The sequence below is a fragment of the Zootoca vivipara genome, chromosome 3, assembly GCF_965207765.1.
Source record: "Zootoca vivipara chromosome 3, rZooViv2.hap1.1, whole genome shotgun sequence".
Taxonomy (NCBI): domain Eukaryota; kingdom Metazoa; phylum Chordata; class Lepidosauria; order Squamata; family Lacertidae; genus Zootoca; species Zootoca vivipara.
Window position 1 is genome coordinate 35,707,960 of NC_142586.1, and position 26,418 is coordinate 35,734,377.

Sequence of the window (26,418 nt, forward strand, 5' to 3'; positions counted from 1 at the left end):
CTGAGAAAGCATTGCTCTCACCCTGTCTGCATGCTAAGATAATGCCTTGTGCTCTCTCTTTTTGCATTAAATCTTGGGGGAATCTCTTCATAGGAGTGACACTGTAAAGCTAGCGTATTTAAAATTACATTAAAATGGGTCAATCATATGTCGAGCAAGTGTCTCTGATTAATGTTGATAACCTCAGATACTATGGGGAAGTGCTTGCTCCAATGGTGAGAGAATGTGTAAAATATATGACGGTGAAACCCTTTCTCATGTTCGAATATTTTTGAAAGGCTCTGTGGAGAAAATGTTTGCCAGTTAGATAAGCTATGTGAGCACTTTGCAATCTAGAAGTTTCCATATCTATTTTACTGATTTATCATCGGGGAGGAGATTTATTCACATTTTTCCACTGATAAAATCTTTTTGTTTCAAAGGATGTAGAGTTTATGGGTTGTTGTTTTTTTTTAAAAAAAGAAAAAGTCACTAGCATAGAAATTGAAAATTCTGGAAGCTGCTGCTGCTGGTGGTGCCCTGGGACACTAGCCTTGTGGGAGAGAGTTTTACAGCTGCCTCAGTATGCAGCAGAGCTCCTAGTTCCTACTTGGGGAAAATGCTCAACAACTTTAAAAGAAAAGTTCCTTGCTGCTGTAATGTTTCAGAAATATCTGGCTGGAATCCCACTGAGATTTTCATGCTTTTTTTCCCTTTCTTTGACAAATGAGTTTGGGAAAGTTTGTAGCAAATGGCTCATTCACATAACTTTGGCTATAGCTGAACTCTGAAACAGGCACCCTTGTTGTTTGTCCACCCTTGTTTTGGAGTAGATGACCCTTGGGGTTCCTTCCAATTCTATGATTCTGTGAAATATTTCCAGATTCAATGCTAAGCTGCTGGTTTAAAGTAAGCTATTGGTGTTTGTTTATTTGGAATCAATTGTTTTAAATCTGCCAATATTTTTTTAATTATGAGTTGCCTTATACCACACAGCTCTTCAGGTGGCAGAGAAGTAAAATTGTTTTTTTAATTACATATGATAAACATAATAAATAGTGATCATACATGCTAAGGGTGTAACCCTAATGCTGCCCCCCCCCCCCCCCGCTTGCAGGACTTTGCTACATCTGTATTCTTGCTGCTTATGGCAGTTGTGATGGAAGGTGGAGTTCATTGCAAAAACAAAATGTAAAGGAAATACATATTAGCAGCAGCTAGGAACCTAGTTACTATCACTGACGCTCACTCCAGTGACTCCCAGATTAAACAACTGTTACTCACTTTAATTTGGGCTACCTTGAACACTGCTTGGAAACTTCAACTCATGTAGAATGCAGCCACCCATCTAGAGGCAGGTGTGATTGGACCAGAATTCATGACAGCTATCTGGGAACATCTGCATTCTGTTACCAGTATATTCTGAAGTCCAGGGTGGCAGTTTTGACCTTCTCAAATAGTCTCAAGTAACACCTCCCTTATGATCTTGCCAGCATATTGAGCAGAAGTGACTCGCCGGATGTTGCAAAGTTGCCACTCTAGCTTCCCAACAGGTGGGGCACTGTTGCTTACCAGAAGGTGCAAGGAGTGGACAGCACAGTGGAAACAAACCAGGAGTATTTGCATCACACTAGCTTTTCGGCCACCTTTCCCTTCTCTGCCACTGTCCACTGCTTTCTTCCTTGCATATTTTTTTGGCGTTCTGATGAATACACCTAGATCAGGTGTGGAACCTACCGCTGTGGTGTTGTTCCACACTCCAAGTATGCTCAGTCCTTCCAGATCAGATAACTGTTGGAGACTCACTGAAACTCTGTCTTCTTGCAGTTGAGCTAATTTCCAGTAAGGGAGGCTAGACTTTGTTATTTAACAGGGAAAAGAAGAATGCCGATGATCTCTGAAGTGACTTGCATGACAGGAGCCATCTGCTCCTACATTGAGTGTGAAAGAGACAGATAAAAACATATACTTCTGCATGGAAATCTAGGCCATGTACTCTGATGTTGAGCAATCATTGAATCACAGTATACCCAGAGAACCCCTGCTGATCTACTATGGAACTTCTGTTCTGTATCAGCTATGACCTAACATCATCTTCAGCTTTGCAGATGGCAGATATGCAGGGGGCCTTTGGGAGATGAAAATGTTTTCCAAGGAGCTAGAAAGTTTGAAAACCATGGACTTGACTTGTGATGATGAGGCAGTACCATCGAGTTTTAGGACATGCATCTACCTCTTTGGCATTGATTTAAAGTTGACTGTGACTTTCAGGGCAGTTGAACCCGGTGCAGTTCCTATTGAAAACATTAGTAAAATAGGTAAAATGCATGGATGTGTCAGAATCTGTTTAACCAGACACCTGCACTGGCATTAAAGTTGTATGTCGCACTTGTGTGTGATCCTTGCACATCATGTGGCTCCTGTGGTATTAAACATCAATGTAACACAAGTATTCCCACTATGCATTTTATTCTTATTGAAATCAGAACCTCAAAGATGTTCCTGGGGATAATCTATTAAGCTGCAGTCACATACCCATAAATACATTTTTCAAATAAAAGTGTTTACTTGGTTGCTTTCTTCTACAGCCTTCAGCAGTTTTAATTTTAAAATACAAAAGTTGTTGTTTCTGTTTCTTTAAAGGCAGCTAAAATTAACACTGCACAGCCATATAATCACATTCAAAGTGACACAGTAGTTTTGCTCATGATAAATGCTTTTAAACCACCGATGAGAGCATTTATCTTGGTTTATCATACACATTTACAGTTGTCCATTTATCTAAAAGTCCGTATCTTTGCATTAAAGATAGCCAGAGTACATCCAAGGGTCACTGAAACAAGAACAGCTTATCTCTAGAGAGAAATTAGCCAAGATAACCTTGACATAAATATTTCCTTTTCCTTTAAAAAATTTATAGGAGGATGAATTACATGCAGGATTCAATAAACAAACAGAACTGCCTCTGTGTATTCAGTGCAGTGATCATGACAGAGGCCACTAGCTTAAGCAATTTCATACGCTAGTGGATCTTCCTTCTTGACATGACATTCTAAAACGTTTGGTGATCAAATTTAACACAATTCTTTTGTCTTTCCCCCTTTACTCCGCTATGTGGTATGCTATATCAATACAATTTCTATTTGCGATTATGCTCCAGTTAACTGATGTGACAAAAACATCTGGATTTTGGCATTTAAGTGTTTCAGTTTTGAATGTTGAAATCTTTAGAGACAAATAGCTGGAATTCAGGAATATTTTGAAAATAGGGTAAAACCTCTCCATGCACTATTGAATAGGAAGCATGAGAAACCCATATTCAAGGTAGGATTGTAGTATATGCTTCCCCTAAGAAATTAACTAGAATTTTGCAAGAAGACAATTTAGAGAAAACAGTGAGGCTTCTTTTAAATCAGATTGCAGGATCCCCTTCTCAAGATCTGCATCAAAGCTTGTCAGCATGCTAAGTATAAATTGAATAATGTATTTTCTGCTAGAGCTGAATTTTCATTGGCATGTGTGTACCAGAGGTATTGGGAAGGTGGTGAGAGTAAGATTTTAGCTTTTCATTTAAAAAAAAAAGAATTGCATTCCACTGCTTAAAGGAGAACACAACACAGTACAGTGGTGCCTCGCTAGACGAAATTAATTCGTTCCACAGGTCAATTCGTGTAACGAATTTTTCGTCTAGCGAGTCCCAGTTTCCCATAGGAATGCATTGAAACTTAATCAATGCGTTCCTATAGGCTCTGGAGGACTGGCTGCGGCATGCAGCGGGGCTTCAGAGAAGGTCTCTGAAGCCCCGTCCGATGCCGGATGTGTGCAAGGCGGGGGGAGAAGCTCTCTTCGCCCAGCCACCGCCTTGCCTGCCTCCCCCAACATGGAGCGCAGCTTCGGAGATCTCTCCAAAGTTGTGCTCCGTGCCGGATGTGCGCGGCGAGAGGCGGCGGCGGGAGAAGAGCTTCTCCCGCCGCCGCCTCCTGCCTGCCTCCCCCGACGTGGAGCACAACTTTGGAGGTCTCGGAAGTTGTGCTCCGTGCCGGATGTGCACGGCGAGGGGCGGTGGCGGGAGAAGAGCTTCTCCTGCCGCCGCCTCCCGCCTGCCTCCCCCGACACGGAGCGCAACTTTGGAGGTCTCCGAAGTTGCACTCCGTGCCGGCTGTGCGCAGCGAGAGGCGGCGGCGGGGGAAGAGCTTCTCCCGCCGCCTCCCACCTGCCTCCCCCGACATGAGACGGCACTTCAGAGACCTTCTCCGAAGCGCCGTCTCATGCCGCTGGTGCGAGGCGAGGCGGCGGGGGAGAGAAGCGCTTCTCCCCCCGCCGCCTCCTGCCTGTCTTCCCCGGTGTGGCGGTGTGGTGGAAGGGGAAGACAGGCAGGGGCAGCCGCCGCACCACCACGTTTCGGCTCTGCCCCCCGGCAAAGGAAGATTAGCTTTGCCGCTTTCTATGGCTGCGCATCATAAGACGAAGCGGCGGTCATAGAAAATTTTGCTGTCTTACAAATGCCTCTTGCAACGCAAAACTTTTGTCTAGCAAGTTTTTTGTTGTGCAAGGCATTCGTAAAGCGAGGCACCACTGTAAGTATGTTAAAGGGAATGTAAGTGCAGCAATTAATGTGCATAATAACCAGGCATTGTTTGCATTCACTAGGATGTGAATGTGCACATTATCCTTCCACAAACAGTGACTTGTACACATTTCCCAGCTATTATGTATAATTCCCAACACACCCTCAGCAATTTTCAAGCAGTTCATTGCCGGGAGGGGGGGTAGTTTGGGAACCGCTAGCCTAAACAATGGGAAATTGCCTTTAAATTTTTGTTTGTTTGTTTGTTGAATTTATATACCGTCCTATACCCGGAGGCCTCAGGGTTTTTCACAGAATAAAATCAAAATATAAAACCACAAAATACTTAATCACAATAAAAGCAACAACCCAATAGCCTCCCTCTTCCCCCCCCCCAAAAAAACACCACCCCGTGTTTTAAAAGGGCATAGGATGTCCTTGGGTACATTGAATTCCACAATGTTGGTATAGGAAGGCACTGTCCTTGTCGGGCCTTATTAGACCTGCAGGCCAAAGGTATCCCATGCCTGGTATAAACAATACTGTGTTAGATGGGTCAGTTCAGTATAAGGCAGCTTCCTGTGTCCCACTGCATTGAATGGAGCTTGTAACCAAGTCTTGGTTGCAGTCTTAGATAATGATACGAGTTTGCTGCATTTTATTTTATTCTTCATGGGAGCCACCTTGAATTTTATAAGGGAAGATGGGGTATAAATATTTTAAATGAAAAAAATGCTGTAATTCTTCATCAAAGGCAGCTGTCATTTCATGTCTCCTCTGTGATATATTTTCTTGACAGAGATATATGCTTATTACATTTCTTGCTTGCTTCTCCTAAATCTGTTGTTTATATGGCAAATTGCAGTAGTAGTTGTTGGGGAGGGTTAAGATAAAAATGGCTAGGTCACCACCCTGACCAAAATAAGCAGGGGGCAGAATCTTGTAAGCATGCACAGAAATTTTAACTCTAGGACTGTGGTGCTATTCATAAATCCACACAGCGAAAGTAGTTCCGTCATGGTAAAATGAGATGATGCACAATAGTAGGCCCTTGGTGAAAAGCCTTCATTAGACTTTTCAATATTTATTCCTTTACTGTTTATATCCAGAAACTAGCTAAAGTGCTAAATATGCAGAAACAAACTGTTCAAAACGAGCAATTTGTTTGCATTGTCTTAATTCATAAATGTAGTAAATACACAATCATGCAATTGACAGTCAATAAGTTTAGCTTCTGTGGTTCAGTTACTGTAAGTCTGGGTTGTGTTTTAAGTTGGCGTGTGGGGGAAATTATGGGAAATTAGCATTTGAAATATTGTTGCACACCACCCCAATCGCCATGTAGTGCAAGATTTCAGGGGTTCCAACCACTTTACCCAGGGTTCGTGTTTGCTTTAGGAATGAGACACAGTGGAGAATGTGGGGGCTTATGACACTTTATATGGTTTGTTTAAACGCATGTGCAACCTGAGCCTATGATGGAGGGGTTCAGAGACATACCAGGAGCAACAAAAAAAGCATATCTGTGTTGGGAGCACATTTACCAAAAAAAGAGAGAAAACCTACAGTTCCCAGATTAATACTGTAGAGTGATTAATACAGAAAGTACAAAGAAGGTTATTATAAGTTTTCTTCTTTTTCTAGACAAAGGCTGGAGACCAAGTAAAAAAGTAATGAGTGAAGTTGTAATAATTAATAGCTTTTGGGGGCTGTAAAGTAAGATTTGTGACAAGCTTGTAAACATTATTTTGTAAGGAAGTGACAAAGGAAGAATATATTTTTTATTATTATGTATATTATATGAATGCTGTAAATATAATTGATAACACTGCAGTTTTCTTCTTTGGCGATCACTCATATCTGAGTACGATTGTCTTCCATAAACACGGTCCTAACAATGGGTCCGCAAGTGACTGTGGAGGCCAACCCCGGATCCACACGTCCCTCCACAGCGGGGACACCGGTCTCCGGGCAGGAGTTGATCACAGCGTGAACCTGCCAAGCGCGCCTTCCTCTTAGCACGTTTCTCACTTGCGTCCTGAGATCGAGCGTCTTCAAAGCCCATGACACCCTTGGTAAAGACTGCTCTCCAACTGGTGCGCTCGCAGGCCAGTGCCTCCCAGTCGTCGGTGTCTACACTACATTTTTTAAGATTTGCCTTGAGACAGTCTTTAAACCTCTTATGAGAACCACCAACTCCAATATTTCCTTTAGATCTTGCTTTGAATAAGAGCAAGATTTAGTCCAAATTGCTTCAGTGGCTGTCTGTTTCCCTTTGGGAACTGGATAAAATTCCAGATTAGGAAAAACAAATCTTCATACTTCACTCATTCACTACTATGGGAAATCAAAACATGGTTAACACACACACACACACCCATTCAGCAGAATTGGAAGAGATTTTCAGGCATATTTGCCCCTCCTGAGTGGAGAAAGCCTGTCAAATTATGGACCAAATTTAGTCTGGGTTGGTTAAAGAAAGCAAAAGCAATCCATAACAATTAAGCCACTTGATAACTGTGTGTTTATGGCTAAAGGTCCTGATGTGGATTTTCTTCCCCTCCCTGTGGTGCCCCTAGGAAAGTAGCCTGTAAAATTTCAGAAAGGCAGATCTTGGTACCAAGGAGATATGATGAATGAAAAGACAGATTCAAACTTGTGAAACTAATTGCAAAGCTAATTTGACAGGAGTGTATGTGTGGGCATGTGGCAGAATGGTTAAAAGGATATGAATGTCAAGCGTTTTTCACTAGCAGAACTAGCAACAAAGCAATACATTACTACAGTGTTCTTTCCTCAAAGCACTGGGATTGGTAAAATGTTTGCCTGCGGTTAGAAGCTGGATCTGTCAGAAGATCGATCTTTCCCTCCCACCCTACATGTTATTTCCTTTATGTGGCAAGTTTGGGAAGAAGTGTTTTAAGTTTTGCAGACATTCTGCTTCCAGCATTTTTTAAAGAGAAGAGAGTTAGATGTCCCCACTTCAGGACACTTAGCAGAGACCTTGCTTCAACTCAGACGAGCCCCACATCCTGATTAGCATTATCTTGCAGTCAACAGCCACTTCCATTGTGACTTAAGATCCTACCGCTTTTTAGTTTGCCTCTCAGCAACATTTAACATGGAATAGCATTATAAACGAAGAGATACAGTATTGTATTCCATACAGCATGCCTCAAAGGCAGCAGGTACATTTTTGTAAAATAACCAGAACTACAATGCTTCACGTTCAGTCTGGATTCCACCCATTTTTCTGCAATGGACACATTCCAGAGAAAATTAAGTATATTTTAATCCTCCTATTGAGACGGGTGTTGTTTGTTTATTGTTTAGAAAGATTAACGGACTACTTAATCATAAAACTTTCGTAAGCATAATAAAGCACAGCTAAAATCCACCAAACTGTTTTTTAAAAAAGCAAGTATACATAAGTTAAGCAAAACATTTAAAAACAAAAAGTGAATTTGTGGGCTGGGTGGCCCACTAAACTAAATAAATTAAAGAGCAAGTTCAAGTTTCTACCACAAGGGACCCCAAACATGGACAGCCATGTGTATAGCTTAGGTTCAGTACTGCAAACTCCATTAATTCACCCAATGCTTTATGTCTTGGGTTTTTGATGTTCTGAATGGTCTTCGAAAACCCTTGTCTGGGCAGCTTGCTTTGGTAGTTGCATTTCTTTCCTTTTATAGAGTTTAAACCTGCTTATCTATTGTTTTCCTAGAACTTTAAAATGAGGAAGAATAGGACAAGGGCAAACATCTCCACCCTGTTTCTAAATCCAAACATTAATCTCCACTATAATTGTCAAACACAGTGTCAAAACATGAATATTAATGCTTCAGCTTGTAATATACTTATTTTTCCAGTGTTCATTCCTAAAAAGCTATACTTACAAAACACTGGCTTACGTGCCGGATGCTTTCAAAAACATTTGACCTGCTCTGTGCTGTACCATTGTACGTACTTTTAATAGACCCTGTAACTCTACTTTCGTATTGTCATTTGCTTTTCATTTCGAATCTTTATCATTAAAAAAAGAAAACACTGATACTGCTTCTCTTCTTAAGCATACTGCATTATAAAAGAAATGCATTTGGTAGGGATAATTGCAATATCTATTTTTTAAAAACATAGATTAATATTATTTAACATTTTAATGCAGTATTTATTATATCTCAACATAAATCATTGGAATACATAATAGGTAACAAAACACCAAAAATATATTTGGGACATAATGTAACAGTATGATTGGTGATACCCAATGGTGCCTGATATTTCCTCCCTCCTGCAGCCTTCCATGTACTCCCCAAATCTGATCTGGAGGGACCCTTCTAAAGCAGATTTTGGGGGTGAATGAGGGATTTTGCACACACTGAGGGGGCAGTGTGTGTGTGCATGCTGACGTTGCACAGCTCCAGTCCCCTCAATTGCAGGGGCAAGGTGGTGCGCTTGACACATGGCTATCTAAAGGAGGGGTCATAAAAGCCCATTATGTCCAGCATCAATATTCAATTCCATATTACGACGAATTAACTGAAATGCAGGAAAGTACGGTTTGACCTAAACCATATCCTCATAGAGTTGGAAGAGTAATTTAGGCTTGTTCCTGCAGTGCAGAGATCACAGCTAAACCAGTCCCTACAATGCAATAATCGAATATATTACATTATATTTCAGAAATGAAAGTTCATATAATGAGGCCATAGTTCAGAATCTGTTTATAAAGGAATGCTGCAGGATCATTGGGCCCTAGAGAAGAGTTTGGGTTAGAAAGGACTCCAACTTTCTTCATGTCCAATAAAAGCATCTGGTAGAATCCATCCCTGGGATATTAGAAGAAACTCATCCCCTTTTGTTCCGCACAAGACTTAAAAATGATTGACTGGAAAATAGTTTTAACTATGGGCAGCAATAATTTGTAACTTCTGAGAACACCATTTTATTAACAGTGGAAAGGGCTGTTTTTCACCCTGTTTCCTGCGTCCTTTTCAGGTTTTCTCTTTCACAGTGCATGCTCTCAACAAAGTTCTGCTGAACAGGAAACAGCAGCCAAAACTAACGTCAAACAGCAATTTTATTGAAATAAAAAGAATTCATATTATTGTTAGCAAAACTGTTTGCTGTGCAGCACATGAGATGTCACCATGCTCTTTCAGTAATAGGACAAGAGCTTTCATGATTTATGGATGTTCATCCCGTTTTCTTCATATCTAGTCATTTATTTTAAAATTACACTGTATTTTCCAAACAACTGTTATTGTGATTGCATTTGGCTGTAATGGATTAGTATTTTTTTATTATTATTCATTTTATTTCCAGTCCAAAATTATACCTGGCGTTATAAAATGTGACATTATTACAAATTACTGCTTTTAACTGTCTGCCAAAAGGAAATACCAAAATTAAGAAGGTTTGGTGGCTGCTGGCTCTACTAGTGAAATAAAACTGTTTCAGAAAAGTAGCTTGAAAGTGCTGGACATGTCTGCAAATTAACATGGGTGTAAATTATTATTTTTATTTATTCATTTATTTATTTATTTTTATTATTATTACAGTCATACCTTGGTTTAAGTACGCTTCGGTTTGAGTACTTTCAGTTTAAGTACTCCGCGGACCCGTCTGGAACGGATTAATCCACTTTCCATTACTTTCAAAGGGAAAGTTCGCTTCAGGTTAAGTACACTTCAGGTTAAGTACGGACTTCCAGAACCAATTACACTCATACTTCAGGTTAAGTACGCTTCAGGTTAAGTACTCCGCGGACCCATCTGGAACGGATTAATCCACTTTCTATTACTTTCAATGGGAAGGTTCGCTTCAGGTTAAGTACGCTTCAGGTTAAGTACAGACTTCCAGAACCAATTGTGTACTTAAACCAAGGTACCACTGTATTATTATTATTATATCCCATTTCTCTCACATGAACCCCAGGTCAGCAAATGAAAGCCTTGAGCCCAGTCAGTGCAGTGTGGGTTCTTGATTCCTTTTATTCAATCTTACGTTATTAGCAGTCAACTTTATTAAATAATAATAAAAAAAAACTGGTTCCTGTTAACATAGGATTTGTGTTCAACTCATGAAAAAGAACTGGTTTTGTTTTCAGAATCCAGATATGAAAAGACTCTTGGCTCATGTATCCAAAGGCAGTTAAGTCACAAGCATCATGGAAATTTGGCCAGGATTTGGGTCTAGAGTCAGCTATTTAAAACACACCAGCACGCACACGCACGGTTTAGGCTGCCTTAATAGGCTATTGTCCTCCAATCTTTTGTTTGTTCTTTCGCTGCTTTTTTTTTACCCTTTAGTGAAAATATCTAGTTATTAAAACACTCCAGCTTTAAACCCATCAAGGCCTTCATTGGTTCAAAGTATCTCATAACTTTAGCATGCTGTCTAGAAAGTAGATGCCTAAAACAGCAGCATGGAGGATAATCCAAACATCTTTAGACTGGACAGTGGTGTTAAGTCTCAGATTCTGTTGAAACTATTCTGAGGGTGTTCATGGGCGTAGCCAGGGAGGTGCAGGGGAGGGCAGCTGCCCACCCCTAAATCAAGTAAATAAATACTTAACTGTCCAATTGCATCGCAGATAACTCTGTTTTCCCACCCCCAATCCTGACTGTGAGGGCCTTTCATCTCTGTGAGGGCCCCTATTCCCTAAGGATCCACCAACTTTAGGAAACGGCTTCCTTGGAAGTTAAACAGTGTTCTGCAATGGCATTCTGGGAAGTGCAAACCCCATTTATTCCTCTATTTGCCCTATGTAAAATGCAGTGTGCTATTAATGGAAGATGATTGCATTTTTCACAGCAGAAGATAATAAGCTGGTGAATGACCCCCTGGATGTTTTTAATGATGTTAGTTAGCCCTGTAATATTGTTACCTGAGTAGATAATGAAGGCAGATGTTTGTTGTAGCATTTGGGCCCTTGTGCCTATCTCTCTGTTGGTAGTTTGTGAGTAGCTATTTATGCTATTTCCCATTTCAATTCCGATTCTCACCCTTCATGGCTGAGAGCCAAAGAGGATTTAGGCATAGAAAGTAGGGTTTTATACTTTCCTCCTTTAACAGCAGGCCCTGCTGTTCAAAGCTGCAGTTGCCACATAGAAATATGTCTGGGGGTTGCCTCTGCTGTTTGAAAATATAAATCCAAAGCTCCCTTGGGTGTACCAAACCAGTAGTACAGTTTTTTGGATCAAGGAGAATATTAATGAGCTGGAAAATATAAAGCACATGAAATCATACAATAAAGGCTAACAAAGTGAAAGCAAAATACTCATAAATGTTGAATTGTAGCAGTAGCAAAGTACCTGATTTGCAAACAGTTTAATGTTCTCGGGAGTTCAGCCCTTCCTGTAAAGCTCAGTTAAAGGGAAAAGGCACAATTGCCACAATCATGTTGTCGTGTGTGTAAATTATTTTTTTATAATAAACACAATCTGTTCTTCAGATGTTTAGAGACACCCATTTTACTGCCCTTATTCACGTGAATGCTCCTTGCTTTCATGAGATCTCAGTTCCTAAAGTCAGGTTGTTATATTCATAGAAAAGATTAGCATTGGGGCTGTAGGAACCAGCATCTTTTTGTGGGGCTCTAGGGCCAAAGTCCCTGGAGCCATGAAAGGGTGTGTGGCTCCTGTTGCATGATGTGTAGGGGTAGGGCCCTAAGCACCGCTCACACTCAAGCAAGAACTCACCTGTGGCATGCACCCTGATTTAAGTCCCAGCACACTCTGGAAATAATTGCTTCCAAGGGATGGACTTTCTCGGTTTTTCTGGCTCAGGCCTGTTTCTGATGTTGGGCCCCATCAATTCCAGCCACATCCTTGTTCTTTGGATCCCATCTAGTGTGAGGGTTAGTAGAGAACCTAACACCATATTCCATGGCAGTTGTATCGGCAGCCATGGTTTGCATTCTCAGAATGACCCTCAAATAATTGAAAAGGTACCAGCCCCTATCTGGGCATGTTGTGGCAACTATGCCCGCAAAGATAGCGGAAACGGCCCATCAGGTTGAAAGGGAGCATTCAATCTGTGTATTTTTGCCCCTTTTTGTATTGTTAGTTTTCCAAGTGTCCGTTTTTCCTTTCTTGGACTCAGGGGACAGCAGAGAGAACAGGTCTGGCAAATGGTCCTTACTGACGCTCGAGAGCTGCGTCCCGGGGCGATCCCCGGGCAAAGTGCAAGCTTCTGCTCGCATTTCCAGCTTGAAATTCACCTCTGCGCTAGCCTGCCAGATTGACCAATGACAGTCTGGCGTGGAGAGCTGAGAACAGGTCTGCTCCTGGGGGATTTAAAGCTACCCATGCTGGCGCCAGCACCCTGCTCTAATGGAGACATAATTACTGTATTTTTCCATGTATAAGACGCCCCTGTGTATAAGACACCCACTATTTGGGGGGAGTCAAAATTAAGAAAATGCACTATGTACTCTCCGTGTTTAAGACAACCCCTTATTTTAAACTTCGAAAAAATTATACACAGAATAATACACAGTGTAATTCTGATAACTTGAGTGTTTCATATATTTAAAGTTTATTTTCACTCAAATGGTCCTTGCTAATTTTTACATTCTTTTGTTTTTCAGTTTTCTCCTTGTCTTCGGTTGCTTGATTTTATCAGTATTTTCTACAATCCCTGAACATACCTGGCTTGCCACTAGTTGCCTCTTCATTCTGGTAAGTGAACTTTACGAACCAAATAATAATAATAATTCAGAGATTGGAAAGTGCATTATAAATATTTTTATACATATCCATAGTGAATTAGGGTGTATTTTATCAGTACATTGGGAAATAAAAAATGATAGCGGCAGGAAAAGAAATTTAAAAATGATAGCAGCACACTATTATGCAAGTTTTCTCTGAAGTAAGGCCCATCCTGTTAAGTGGAACTCTTACTTCCTAGGAGGGTGTTTGGCTTGTCACCTGAGTCATTTTTCATTTGAGATTTATTCAAAGGTGGCTAACCTACAACTTGGTTGGCTGGTGTGCCTCCCTACAAGCAAATTTACCTTGTCTACCAGTTTTGGTGGCAGCAAAAAATAAAATAAAATAATAGACATAGTGTCCCAATCACAGATCAGTGGGAGAAGGCTATGTGTCTGTGTGGCTACAGGCACATGAAATGGTCAAACTAATCTCTGGTATGTGGACCCTGGAAGGTTGACCAAAGGTGAGCATGGGCCTTGCGCGAAAAAAGGATACCTAACCCTGGTGTAAGATATAACGTGAGCCAGATAGTATATATGGTTTTTGAAACTCTTAAGTCTTTGTCCTAGGAGAGGAACTTGTCTATGAGGCCCTCTCTGCCCCTACGCTCCAGAAACAGACACATTATTATTGGGGTCTCTTTGGAGGTGACCATGTTCCAAGATTAGGATTGTGCCTGTTTAGAAGTTACGAAGAAGGGCAACATTCCTCAACTGTAGACTTTCCCATAACTACAACAAACTGCTGGGGAAAATTAAATCTGTAGAAACTGTTGTGGACAGAAGCTTTAATCCTATTGAGTGTTCCGGTTTTCGAACGTTCTTTTGGAAAACGAACGTCCGTCGGGGCTTCCATGGCTTCCAATTGGCTTCCTGCAGCCAATCGGTAGCCACACTTTGATTTTCAAAAGTTTCAGAAGTCGAACGGACTTCTGGAAGAGATTCTGTTTGACTTCCAAGGCACTATTAAACATACTATTTAGGCAGAAGTGGCTCACCAAGATAGGGTGAAGCTGCTTTGCTAGCTTCTCAATAGGCAGGTTGTTGTTGCATAGTGAGAGGGGCAAAGCGGCAGGGAAGTCAGCATGGTGCAAGCACACCAGCCAGAGCTACTCTGGTGCTCCTTCGAGAGCATTTGCAGCATGCCAACCTCCCTGCTGCCCCTATCTGTCCTGATAAGCAACAATGGACCTCCTGCCAGTAAGCTAGCATAGCGGGTCTCTGCCAGCAAGCAAAATTCTTATTTACAGAGGTTTGTACAATTATGGCAAAATGGCACAGTATTACAAACAATATATTCTCTCTTGGGCGGGGGGGGGGGGGCTTTCATGATATGCTGCCCTTTTCTTTCTACCACCTAGGAAAGATAATGTTTATTCTGACGAAATTTAAAAGTATCCAGGAAACCCAATTGAACATGAAATAATTGATTCCCTAGAAGAGGCAATGCGGGTTGTTTTTCTTGTGTGCAATTCTTGCTGTCCTGCTGGATCTCTGCTTATTGAAGTACAGAGGAAGAAAATATGAGAAATGCACAAATCTGTATTATTGTTATTGATCTTGCAGTGGTTATTGGATACAAATTATGAAGGTCTGGGCATATTTACTATTGTTAGCTCCACTTTTGTTCTTCGCTCTTGTATTTGGGGCGTTTTAAGTTTCTCTCGAAAGGTTCTCTTATGGGAACCCCAATAGAGACAAAATGCCAGAAGAGCAGCCTCTTTAGTTTTTCAGAGCAAAACAAGAAACACTTTACAGATTAACAGATTTATTTTGGCATAAACATCCACGTTTACTTGTACAGGCAGAGGAGGACCACCTCTGCAGCAAATGCTTGTGTACTGGGGGGGGGGGGCGCTGCAATCAGTGACGGTATCAACAAGTGGAACAAACAACTAAATGGGAGAGGAAAGTGACTGTGTAAAGAATGAGTAATTCTAGATTTTATGCAATCCAAAATATTAGAGCTTTATGCTTCCCCCCTCCTTAGGTGGGGTGCCTAATGACTGTGTTGTTCTGTATTCTTCCATCCTTTTGTAACTTGGACTGAGTTCTGCCATTCAAAAAGTAACATTGCTAATTACTGGAAGGGGGTAGTGGTCAAAATAACAGGTCCTAATTATTAAATTAGAGCACACACACACACACTTATTTGGATCCTGCCCTTATGTTGATTTTTTTTTAAAAAAATTCAACTTTTATATAAAGTGTCCATTAGCCTTATGATTTACCTCCTATCTATGTTTTACCTCATAACTGTGCACTTTTTAAAAAAAGAAAATTTGATCTGACTCCCTCGGGAGTTTATGGACTCTCCTCCTTTGGGGGTTTTTAAGCAAAGGTTGGATGGTCACCTCTCATGTCTGCTTTAGTTGTTTCCTGCATTGCAGGTGGTTGGACTAGATGATCCCCAGGGTCTCTTCCAACTCTATATGATTATTTTATTCTAAGCCTGCTTTTGTATACTGATCACTCTTACTGGATTGGGGCCTCAATATTTTAATTTCTCTTAGCTTTGCTTGGATCACCGTAATACCATATTTTAAGTTCTATTGTCAAGAGCACTGAAATTTGTCCAGAGTTTTTCACGAAGAGCTTTAATAATGCTGGTGTCATTTCTGAGCCTTTTACCTTACCCATTGGCTATCTATCACAAACTGTGCATTGTACAAAATCATAGCATACTTTGCAATTTGTAATATAATGACTGTTACTAGCAGCCCAAAAGTGCAGTAGCAGAGTATTACATCATACCATATGCAAAGCAAGCAAGCAAGCAAATAATAATAATAGGAAAAAGTGGTAACACCAATATAAATCAATTTCCTGAGCTGGCATGGATGGTGAATGTCAGGCATTTAAGTCTGAAGCATAAGAAATAAGATCCTACCAGTTGACTTAAAAGTGTTCTGGGTCCTCTGCCCTCTGGTGACATGTCGTTTGTGTGTTATTTTTTCCAAAATGGCCAAAGTCCATAAGTTCTTATACCACAAAGACAAATGTCTATTTTTCAAGGTTTTCCATTGCTGAGATGTTGAAATCCTAGCTACAGCTAGCATCCATGCCAACGGTTCTTTTTGAGCGACTAGCTTCATGTTATCAGTCCATACACACATTCAGTAATGACAGATGTGGGGAGACCTGAACAGCTGATTTACCGTAATTGTTTTAGGTATTTCATGATCTATTTGAGACAAGAATAATGAGACCTGAGGGCGTTCCCACCAAAGATGGAAGAATGTCCCTTGAAGCTCACAGCCCCACCAGCAATTCCATGTTGAATGTGATGTGAGGGGAGACATCTGCATAGGTAGACAATGCCATCTTTGCACAACTTTGAGGGAACATTCCCTCACATACGATGAAACAGACTTATGAGGCCTAGCTGCCCACCATGATTTCCATTCAGATTCCTCTATTTCAACGTTTAGATACTTTCCCCAAGAAATTATAAGGCCCACCAAGGGACCAGTGGTAAGCTCTAAAAGCTCTGTATAAATAATAGAGACCAGTCCTTTGCCTCTGTGTCCCTGGAGCCTTCATTACATATCTTAAAGTGCCAGGCAAAAACATTCCTCTTTTCCCAGGCCTTTGGCTAATTAAACAATCTATGGCCTTTTAAACTATGGGGTGTTGTTTTTGTTTCTTATTGTGGTGTGTATTTTTCTATTTTTATATTGTAAACCACCCTGTCATCCTTGGATATAGGGCAGTATAGAAATTTAATGAATAATAATAATGGTTTTATAATTAGTCAGAGATCAGGGCCGGATCTACATTGATTGTAAAAACACTGTTAAAAAAAGTAATATACAGTGGTACCTCGGTTTATGAACTTAATCCGTTCCAGAAGTCCATTCTTAAACCAAAGCATTCTTAAACCGATGCATGCTTTCCCTTCTGAGGCTTCCCGCCACCGGTGCCTTTCCACTGTTCGGCTTCTGTTCATCTTCCGAGGCAAAGTTCGCTAACCTACTTCTGGTTTTGCAGAGTGCATACACCGAATAGTTGGTTAACAGGGCTGTTCGTAGACAGAGGTACCACTGTAGCTCTCAATGCAATTTCGCATTGACGACAGGTTGCTACTCTTCAGCACCCTCTGGTGTCACATTTTTATAACACATTTTTAACATTATAACTGACCAGTGTAGATTTGCCCCTAGTAGCTTGTGCTTTAAGTGACTGATCTGCCAATATATGGTGAAGTTGCTGTGTAATCAGTTTAGACTTGGATCCCTCATTTTTTATTATAAAATATTTTTGAGGTCTCTATTTTGAAATAATCAAATATCCAAAAAAAATCCTTCTTTAGGTAATTTTAAAGCAGCGAGCTTAAGCGGAAGGAAAGCATCTGACTTTTCCTTATGCCATTAGCCTTTAGTCTTTACTATGTGCAATGTGCATAGATAAATGAAACAACGTCCTTCATTCTGATATCACAGAGGCAGATAACAAAATAGAGCTGGCCACTGCTCCCCCCACCGCTGCCACCAACATAAAGATACAAAGCAATACAAGACTCCAGCTATATATATATAAAATAATGTTGCTTGGTATGTTTCAAATGAAATAAAATCCTTTCCTTCCCCTCCCCCATAAGCTTGGATTTTTGATATGCCACCATGGAAAGAAGTTGATAAAACTCATCTTTTCAAATGTACAAACTCCAGTGATGTTTCCTTTATTTATATTTAGACAACTGAACCAAAGGGTCATGTTTACTGAGGGAAAGAAAAAGGGACTGGAAAAGTTCAGAGACAGAATAAAACCATTTCCTGGAAAGGATTACACAGTGGATGTGTGTAGGAATAGAAAGATATAGAGAAAACGAAGTATTTTGGAAAACATACAGCACTAAACTGCATTTTTAAAATAGATTTGGTACTAAAAGCTCTCTTACTTTGCTTCTCATGTTATACCTCTTAAGTGCTTATTGATATACATCTATAAGCCCTTCAGTCACTTTCATAACATACAAACAAACAAACAAACAAACAAACACATTCATTCTGAAAGCACAATCATTTCCAGAGCATTCTGCACTGCCTAGACCACTAACAGTTAAATAAACAACCTCGTGCAAGGGGTTTTCTTAATCCCATGGCTTTTAGGGGACTAAAGTAAGCCCCTGCTTCTGACATTATTATAATAGCATGGGAGCCACTCTTGAATGTGCTTTTCTTAACACTTTGGTAGCATCAGCTTGACAACCCTGTAAACAGCAGGAAGGTAGCGGCTTAGGGGTCTCCGAGGGCAGCAGGCACAGCTGATTTCGTTAAACTAGGAGTAGCCAGTGAGATGTTGTGAACTACAGCTCCCATCAGCCCTGGGTTGTTGGGAGTTGAAGTCCACAACTTTTGGAGGGCACCACATCCCAGCATTAGACAACTGTAGTGCCTAGAATCTGCTATCCAAGACTAGTGTAATAAATGAGAGGTCCAGATTCCAGCAAGTTGCCCTCCTTTGGTTTCCAGCGGACTGAGTAAAATCTAGCTAAATGTCTGATAATTCTGTAGCAATTGAGCCCTCTGAACACTTTGCCTTTCTAATCACGGAGCATGAGTTCCCCCAAGAACTGGGGGCATACCAAAGGTCACCCCTTTTCATCGTCCAGATGACAGAATCCTGGAAAAACTTCAGAAATCAATGGTGTCTTTAACAAGCTCCAAAACTATCATCTTACAAACCACTTTTGGGATTCCCAAGTGCCTCCCGTCCTGCATTGTTCAGGATGCCTCACCAATCTCCAGAATGGTTTCTTGGGAGGCGGACATTAGAGGGAGAAGCTTTCCTTTCATGAATTTACCTTAGGCTCCAATCCAGTTTTTGTAGCTTTTCTTCCTGACATCACAAGCAGGAGCACATGCTTGCAATATGCCAGATTTGCTACCTACTATTTATTTACTTCTGTGAGCTACGGATTGTTTATAAGGCAAGGTTTATTTTGTATTAAACTGTAAATAAATCTTAAATGTTCCTAAACAAACTATTTCTCACATTTTGATCTTAAAAATAAATAAATCCAAGAGACACTTGTAGAATTTTAGCACCGTGTTTGTAAGTGCATGTGCAGATAAATTTCTGACAAATTCAAAAGATTATAAAAACATTTGGCATTCTATCTAGATGGCTAGTCAGATACCGTACTTGGCAAGTCAAATAGATAGGAACAAAAGCAGCTGCAGAAGCGTAGTTGAAACAAATTATAATGTTCAAAAACATGGTAGGTAATTTAAAGCCCTGTGGTCAAAAATAAAATCCAGTAATGGGAAGTTACAGATAATTTTCAAGTGGAAATGCAGTACAGCAAATAATAAAACTGCTGCTAATACACTGTGCAAAGCAAGCAGGTCTCTACACACACACACACACACACACACACACACACACACACACACACAGTCCTGGTTCACAAGACCCATTAAGGCAAATTATGGTTTAGCACAGGCATCCCCAAATTGTGGCCCTCCAGATATTTTGGACTACAATTCGCGTCTTCCCCAACCACTGGTCCTGTTAGCTAGGGATCGTGGGAGTTGTAGGCCAAAACATCTGGAGGGCCGCAGTTTGGGGATGCCTGGTTTAGCAAGACCACACAAATATGGGAGCTCTTTGAAAGGAGCTCACAGTTACTTTGATCCCCAGCCACTTTGTTCCTTTTACTACTGTATCACACTAAACCAATGTAAACAAAGGTTAGCACAGTGTGTCATCCGAACTGGGCCTCATGGATAACTTGCTCCTACTTAAGCATGAGCTGTAGGGAGTCCCAGTTCAGATGACATGCTAAACTGAACCCCAGTTGAGCAGAGCAGGGTAGGACCCCCCAAAAAGACCAGGGAGGAGCAAAGCATTTGCAAGCTACTCTCCAAGAGCATGCTTAATAAGTTTAATAAGCAGTAATTTGTTACGTGAACCATCTCAAAGTCTTGAGTAAAGTACACTGTTGTAACAAGGTTGAAACAATTTTAAATATCAAGAGTGAATCAGTAAGTGGAATATTCTGCATGCAGCGAATTTTCATGGGACAGCACTCTGTCAATTAACTTTGGAAGAAAGTGTTTTCTGCAAAGGCTTAAAACTTGGAAGAAGATACCAGAGGGATAACTGCAAAGCATTGCGGCAGATGGCATTATTCGTAGAACAGAAGTGTCAACAGATTGGGTATACTCTCAAGTTATGGTAGAAAGGAAAGGGAGAGAATCACATTTTCCACTTACCCCCAAGGAAGCGAGCAAAAAATATTAGACGTATAAACTTCCACTCATCTCTGAGATGCGAGATGATAGCCGAGATGGCAGGAGTGAAAAATCTTTCCTCAGACCATATGCATCAGCAGGATTTTGGCAGGTGAGAGGTTTGTTCTTTAAATATATTGCAGTTGGTTTCTTCGTGCCGTCTTTCAGTTACACACTTGGAAGAAACACCTCCCAGAAGTTCTCCAAACCTCCTTTTCTCCAGCATGAGGAAGGGGTATGTATACAGGTGGAACTCGGAAAATTTGAATATCGTCGAAAAGTGCATTTATTTCAGTAATGCAACTTTTTATTTTAATTTTTACAAATGCTTTCTTTTGGAAATTCCACAGTAATAAAACAAATAGTTACAATAATACAAAAATAATCATCGCTATTACATTTCATTAATTACATTCCATATATAATTGACCCGCCTAACGACAAATAATTACAAGCACAACAAATAAATGTTTGACATACCTTGCTTTGCATGTCATGCATCTATCTCATATATTGGTTTCACCTTTTAAGTTGCGTTACTGAAATAAATGCACTTTTCGACGATATCCTAATTGTCTGAGTTTCACCTGTATTTGGAAGCAAAGGCAAGAAGGGGAAAAGACCAGGGACCTGGCTAGTAGAATTATAATCTCCCTAGTGTGCTTCAGGTGTAGTGGGCCCAGACTGTAAAGGGCTTTAAAAGTAAGCACCAACACCTTGAATTTTGCCTGGAAACAAACTAGAGCTAATGTCAGTGGCTAAACAAACGGCTGCTCAGTGACATAGCTCCACTTCCCTGGCTGCCTTCAAAAACACCCCACGTAAAGAGGTTGCCAACACTTTTGCTGATATTAATATTGTGCAGTTTGAAGTGACTGAAAGCATAAGAATTGACTCCTTTGAAAGAAAACATTGTCCAGGCCCATAAAAATATTATTCAAAGTTTTACTGGCAGAACTCTTCAAAAACATCATAAGCATCAAAGATACAACCAAAATATCCATGCAGTGTCTTGTGCTGTCCAGCACAGGCTCAACATCTTCTTAGAAATAAGAGATTCCAAAAATCCAAACTGTGTCTGTCTCCCATTCCAGTCTACATTCCAGCCTTTATTGGCCTTAAGCTATGCATGTCTTGCAGAGCCATTTACATGCATTGTTCTCCCTGTAGAGTTCAGAAATACTAATAACAGCCACCAACCTTTCAAGATGGAGAATTTGCTACTCAATACTTTCATCACATGATCAAAGGTTCACTCTCAGCACAGAGTAGAAAACAGGCAACAGGTCATTAACAAGTTACAGCTCTTCTTGCTTTCAATATAACCTCATGGAAAATCCCCATGTTAAACCTTTTCACCAACACACATTCAGGCATTCTCATTTCAGGGTCAATTAAGCCATTATACTTAACAAGTATAATGCATCAGACTGTTTAGATACTTCAACTACAACTCCTACAGTTGCATGTACAAGCAGTCTCTCACTCATGCTTGCTGTGTTCTAGAGCAGGGTGAGGAGCAGTGTTGTTTCTTCTCTTCTGCCTTAACTTTTGACTGATTCCAGCAAATTTCACCAGATCTGAATACCCCAGGGAATAATCCTCCAAAGTGATCCACACCGGGATGGAGAAACACTTTCCCCCAGTAGGCCAGATATTTATATCTCCACCTCAGACTGTGGACAAGGCTGCTTGTCCTTATCAGCTGATGAATGGAGACGAGGGACTGTGCAGAATTAAACTGGTAAGCAGGGGATTGAATCTTGATGCTTTGGCTGTGCATGCTAGTTCTCGGCGGGAAACTAGTGGGTTTCCCACCAGTGGAGAATTGAGCTACATAACCCCACCATTCAGCTGGCATCATCTACCCATCAGAATGGTATCAGGTGATTGACCGGTGGGTGTGGTTATGGAGAAACAGCATTGTAGGTCTGATTGGACCCCCTGGAGGGACAAGATTGCCCTGTGGGCTAGCTAGGGGGTTCCTCACTCTGATTTACAGTTTAGCTTCAATGCCTCTTTTGAACTTATAATGCTAGGCTTACAGCATGAGCTTCTCCCCTCCACCCACGTTGACCGCAAACCTCAAGCATTGATAAAGTACAGTGGTACCTCGGTTTACAAACATAATTGGTTCCGGAAGTCTGTACTTAACCTGAAGCGTACTTAACCTGAAGCAAACTTTCCCATTGAAAGTAATGGAAAGTGGATTAATCCATTCCAGACGGTCCATGGAGCACTTAAACTGAAGCATACTTAACCTGAAGCGAACTTTCCCATTGAAAGTAATGGAAAGTGGATTAATCTGTTCCAGACGGGTCCACGGAGTACTCAACCTGAAGCGTACTTAACCCGAGGTATGAGTGTAATTGGTTCTGGAAGTCTGTACATAACCTGAAGCATACTTAACCTGAAGCGAACTTTCCCATTGAAAGTAATGGAAAGTGAATTAATCCGTTACAGACGGGTCTGCGGATTACTTAAACTGAAAATACTCAAACCGAGGCGTACTTAAACCAAGGTATGACTGTATATGAATCCTCATCCCCACTGCTTGTGGGTAAGCCTGCAGTCATGAATCACTTACTGATTTTGTGAGGCAAAGGTAAAATGGTTTAGGGGAAAACATGTCTCCTTGAGTGCAACAAACTACCGGTACTTGATGTAGATCACCTCTTCTTCCCTGGTGTGGTTTGCCTCATGTGCCTTGATGGGAGGATAGCACCAGTGCAGGGGATTTGAGAATTACACCCTCACTTTCCAAGATTGGAATCTAAGCATGTTTATCTGGAATTAAGTAGCCCTGAAAGCCTCGGATAGTCTTACTTCTGAGTAAACATAGGAATGGATTGCTTGGATGTTTATGAGACATTCTACTAGGAACTCTTGGGAATTTATTGGTAGTGATTTATGTTCCATTTATAAATCTCTTCCAAATTTTTGTGTTTTTAAAATTTATGACCCCACTTTTCCTACTGTTAGAAATCCAGCTGGATAGAATTCAACATTAACTCTGTGTTCCCTCTGTTTTAAAATCATTGTCTCTGAGTTCTTTCCTCTTAGAGTTGAAATGTGAGCCATCCTTATTTATCCAAGACATTGTTCTCTTGAAGTATATAAAATACAACACATTAATCACCTACTTAATATGAATTAGAAGCAGGTAAAACTTAGCAGTTAAATTTTAACATTTTAAAACTTTAAAAATCAAGTGATAAGCTTTTTTCGGGGGGGGGGCAATGTCTGTCAGAGCAGCCTTCAGTAAACGGGATGTCTGCCATGTAAAATCAGTGAGAAGGTAAAGAGAAATTACTGATGTAGGGGTTAGTATGTGGTAAGAGGAGAGTTACCATAAATACTTTCCAGTTTTTGATATCTTTCCCACAGATAATTCATAAAACAGATTTGAGCTTTTTCACACTATTGAATAGGTAAGAGTTATCAAGATCCATGTCCCCCAATTTGCTAAGTACTACAGCCCCCTGTTTTTCAAAAGCCAAGCCATGGACCCTCTACTTTTGAAAATTTTGATATCTCTGTGCAAAGCAAATTTTTGGAGAAAATGTGGGGTAGTCCCTAAAAAGCAATGGATTTTAGTTTTACTAAAAAAAACCTGCCCATAAAATTTGTGATATTACTGCACAAAAATGACAATGATTTAGTTGGGGGAGGGAATGAATTTAATTTTACTAACATGTATTGCAAGTTAACAAATTAGGACATATCTAGCAGCTACTAAACCTAAATGTGTTGGGAGAAATCATGCCTTTTTTTGTCCCGAACAATTGCTTCCACTTCCAGTTCAATATTTCCTACTTTTAATATCAAATCTAGATTAACATCGAGCCAATTTCTATGCTTGTTCTTTATATAACAAAATGTCCAAAATGTTTGTTCACATGATATGTGGAACAGAATGAAACTTGATGTTTCAAAGCTTTTTCACCTACTTATAATCAGGAAAAACCTTCACCCAGGATGAGCTACATTCTTAGAAAAATTATTTTGATGAACCGTCACAAGTCACATCAACAAGTGTATCTTCCGCAGAGTTGTTAGTTGTACGTCACCACATTAAAAAGGATTCCTTATCCATGAGTTTTCAGGATTTGGTGCAGGAAAGTAATATCTGAAGCTAGTCATACTAAATCACGCAGGTGCTCATTGATGTTATCTTTTAGTTCTGGTATCAATTCTTTCTCAGTGGACTCCAGAAATGTCTCCAATGTTGGGATGTTAGTGAGGCTACCACCTTCTACTCGGCTTTCCCTTAACCATAATTTTTAAATCACTGCCTGAATCTTATCTCCAATGTAAAAAATATACACATCACTACCTTGAAGGCTTCTGTTGAGAGTGTTCAAGTAGGTAAAAACATCTGCTAAGTAGGCTACCAAACACAACCACTCAAAGTTGTTCAACTGACCACATGAAAAGTTTGAATCTGTCAGGAAAAGTCATACTTCACCACGGATGAACAAGTCCACTGATTTTCCCTGACATAGCACAAGCACCATCTGTTGTCAGACACACACATTTCTCCCATGAAATGCGGTTCTTTGCAAAACAAAACAAACAAAAGCCCAAACCAAAAAACCCGCCCTCAGGGATTTAAACATGCACTCTGCTGTAGTGTGTGCAAGTTCACATGAAAGTCAAAAAATCCTCCATATATTTTTCTTCCCATGCATAGTGTACAAAGGCATGATAGCTTTGTTTGTAATACCAATGGTTTCATCAATTTGCAATGGAAAGAAGTTGCAAGTCTGGACCCTTAAAGAGAGTCTGTTTTATATCATCAGACATATTCTTCATTTCACAATGTTGCTCGAAGGAGGTGGTGTGTTGATTTCCCTAGCCTCCCGACTCACCAAGTACTCATTTGCATATAGCTACACAAGCAGGGAGAATCACTTCCTTGCCTAGAATATGATCCTTTCCTGCTTTGCCAATGATTTGTGCCACATAAGAAGCTGAGGTTGCATTCTCCTGAAAACTCAAACCTAAAGGTTTTTGTTGTTGTTGTTGTTGTTGTTTTGCCCCTTCTTCAACTCCACAAGTTTGATCTTGGGGAAAAATTAATTGATTTATTTTTGGAGTGTGCGTGTTTTGTCTCCAAATGACGTTGAAGATTAGCAGGCTTCATAGATTCATTAGCTAGAATTTCACATGAAACACACAGGGACTTGGGTTATAAGTCAGATCCTTCAGTAAATCCATACTGAAGTTAGTCATCACTGTACTTACGGATCAAGTGCGTCTAGATCAGGCATGTCAAACCTGCGGCCCTCCAGATGTTTTGGACTACAATTCCCATCTTCCCCAACCACTGGTCCTGCTAGCTAGGGATCATGGGAGTTGTAGGCCAAAACATCTGGAGGGCCGCAGGTTTGACATGCCTGGTCTAGATACAGTGATTCTTCAGCCATTGTAAAACATTGAACATATTTATTGGTGCTGCCATCACTCACAGAACTGAATACCTTTTTAGGGCAGGAGAAACAAATCCAGGCACCTCCATCCTTTCCATCATAGATGATCAGCAGAATAAGAGGTGGCAGTGCACACTTGCACCTCATTTAGTAAGCTAACAGATGGTCAACGATAGAGGCTCAATCCAAGAGCAGCAAAAGATGGTGGTTGGTGAGGGCAAGTCCCTGTTCCTTCCAACGATGTATCGATGTATCCGTGGTGTCAAAATAGTTACCACCAACTATCTGCATTGCGCATCCATCCTGCCTTGGAATGGCCCATTCAACACTTTGAATTTCACCTTCTGCCACTCTAAGAAATACTCAGAATCCCAGATAAATGTAATAGAACTAAACTTTGTGACTAACAGTCCCTTTGGTTTCAATAATTTTATAAATAGGTTATTTCACATTCACCATCTAAGTAAAATGCAAATTCTATTAAAA

At 40.5% G+C, this 26,418-nt stretch overlaps 1 protein-coding gene across 1 annotated transcript in view; it reads left to right on the top strand.

Moving 5' to 3' along the window:
* The window catches only part of KCNQ5 (potassium voltage-gated channel subfamily Q member 5), a 276,747-nt gene that overhangs the window by 171,517 nt on the left and 78,812 nt on the right, over nt 1-26,418 (top strand). The window contains exon 2 of the mRNA XM_035109615.3: nt 13,140-13,230. Within this exon, the coding sequence (XP_034965506.1) occupies nt 13,140-13,230 (91 nt within the window). The remainder of the gene's footprint in view (nt 1-13,139; nt 13,231-26,418) is intronic.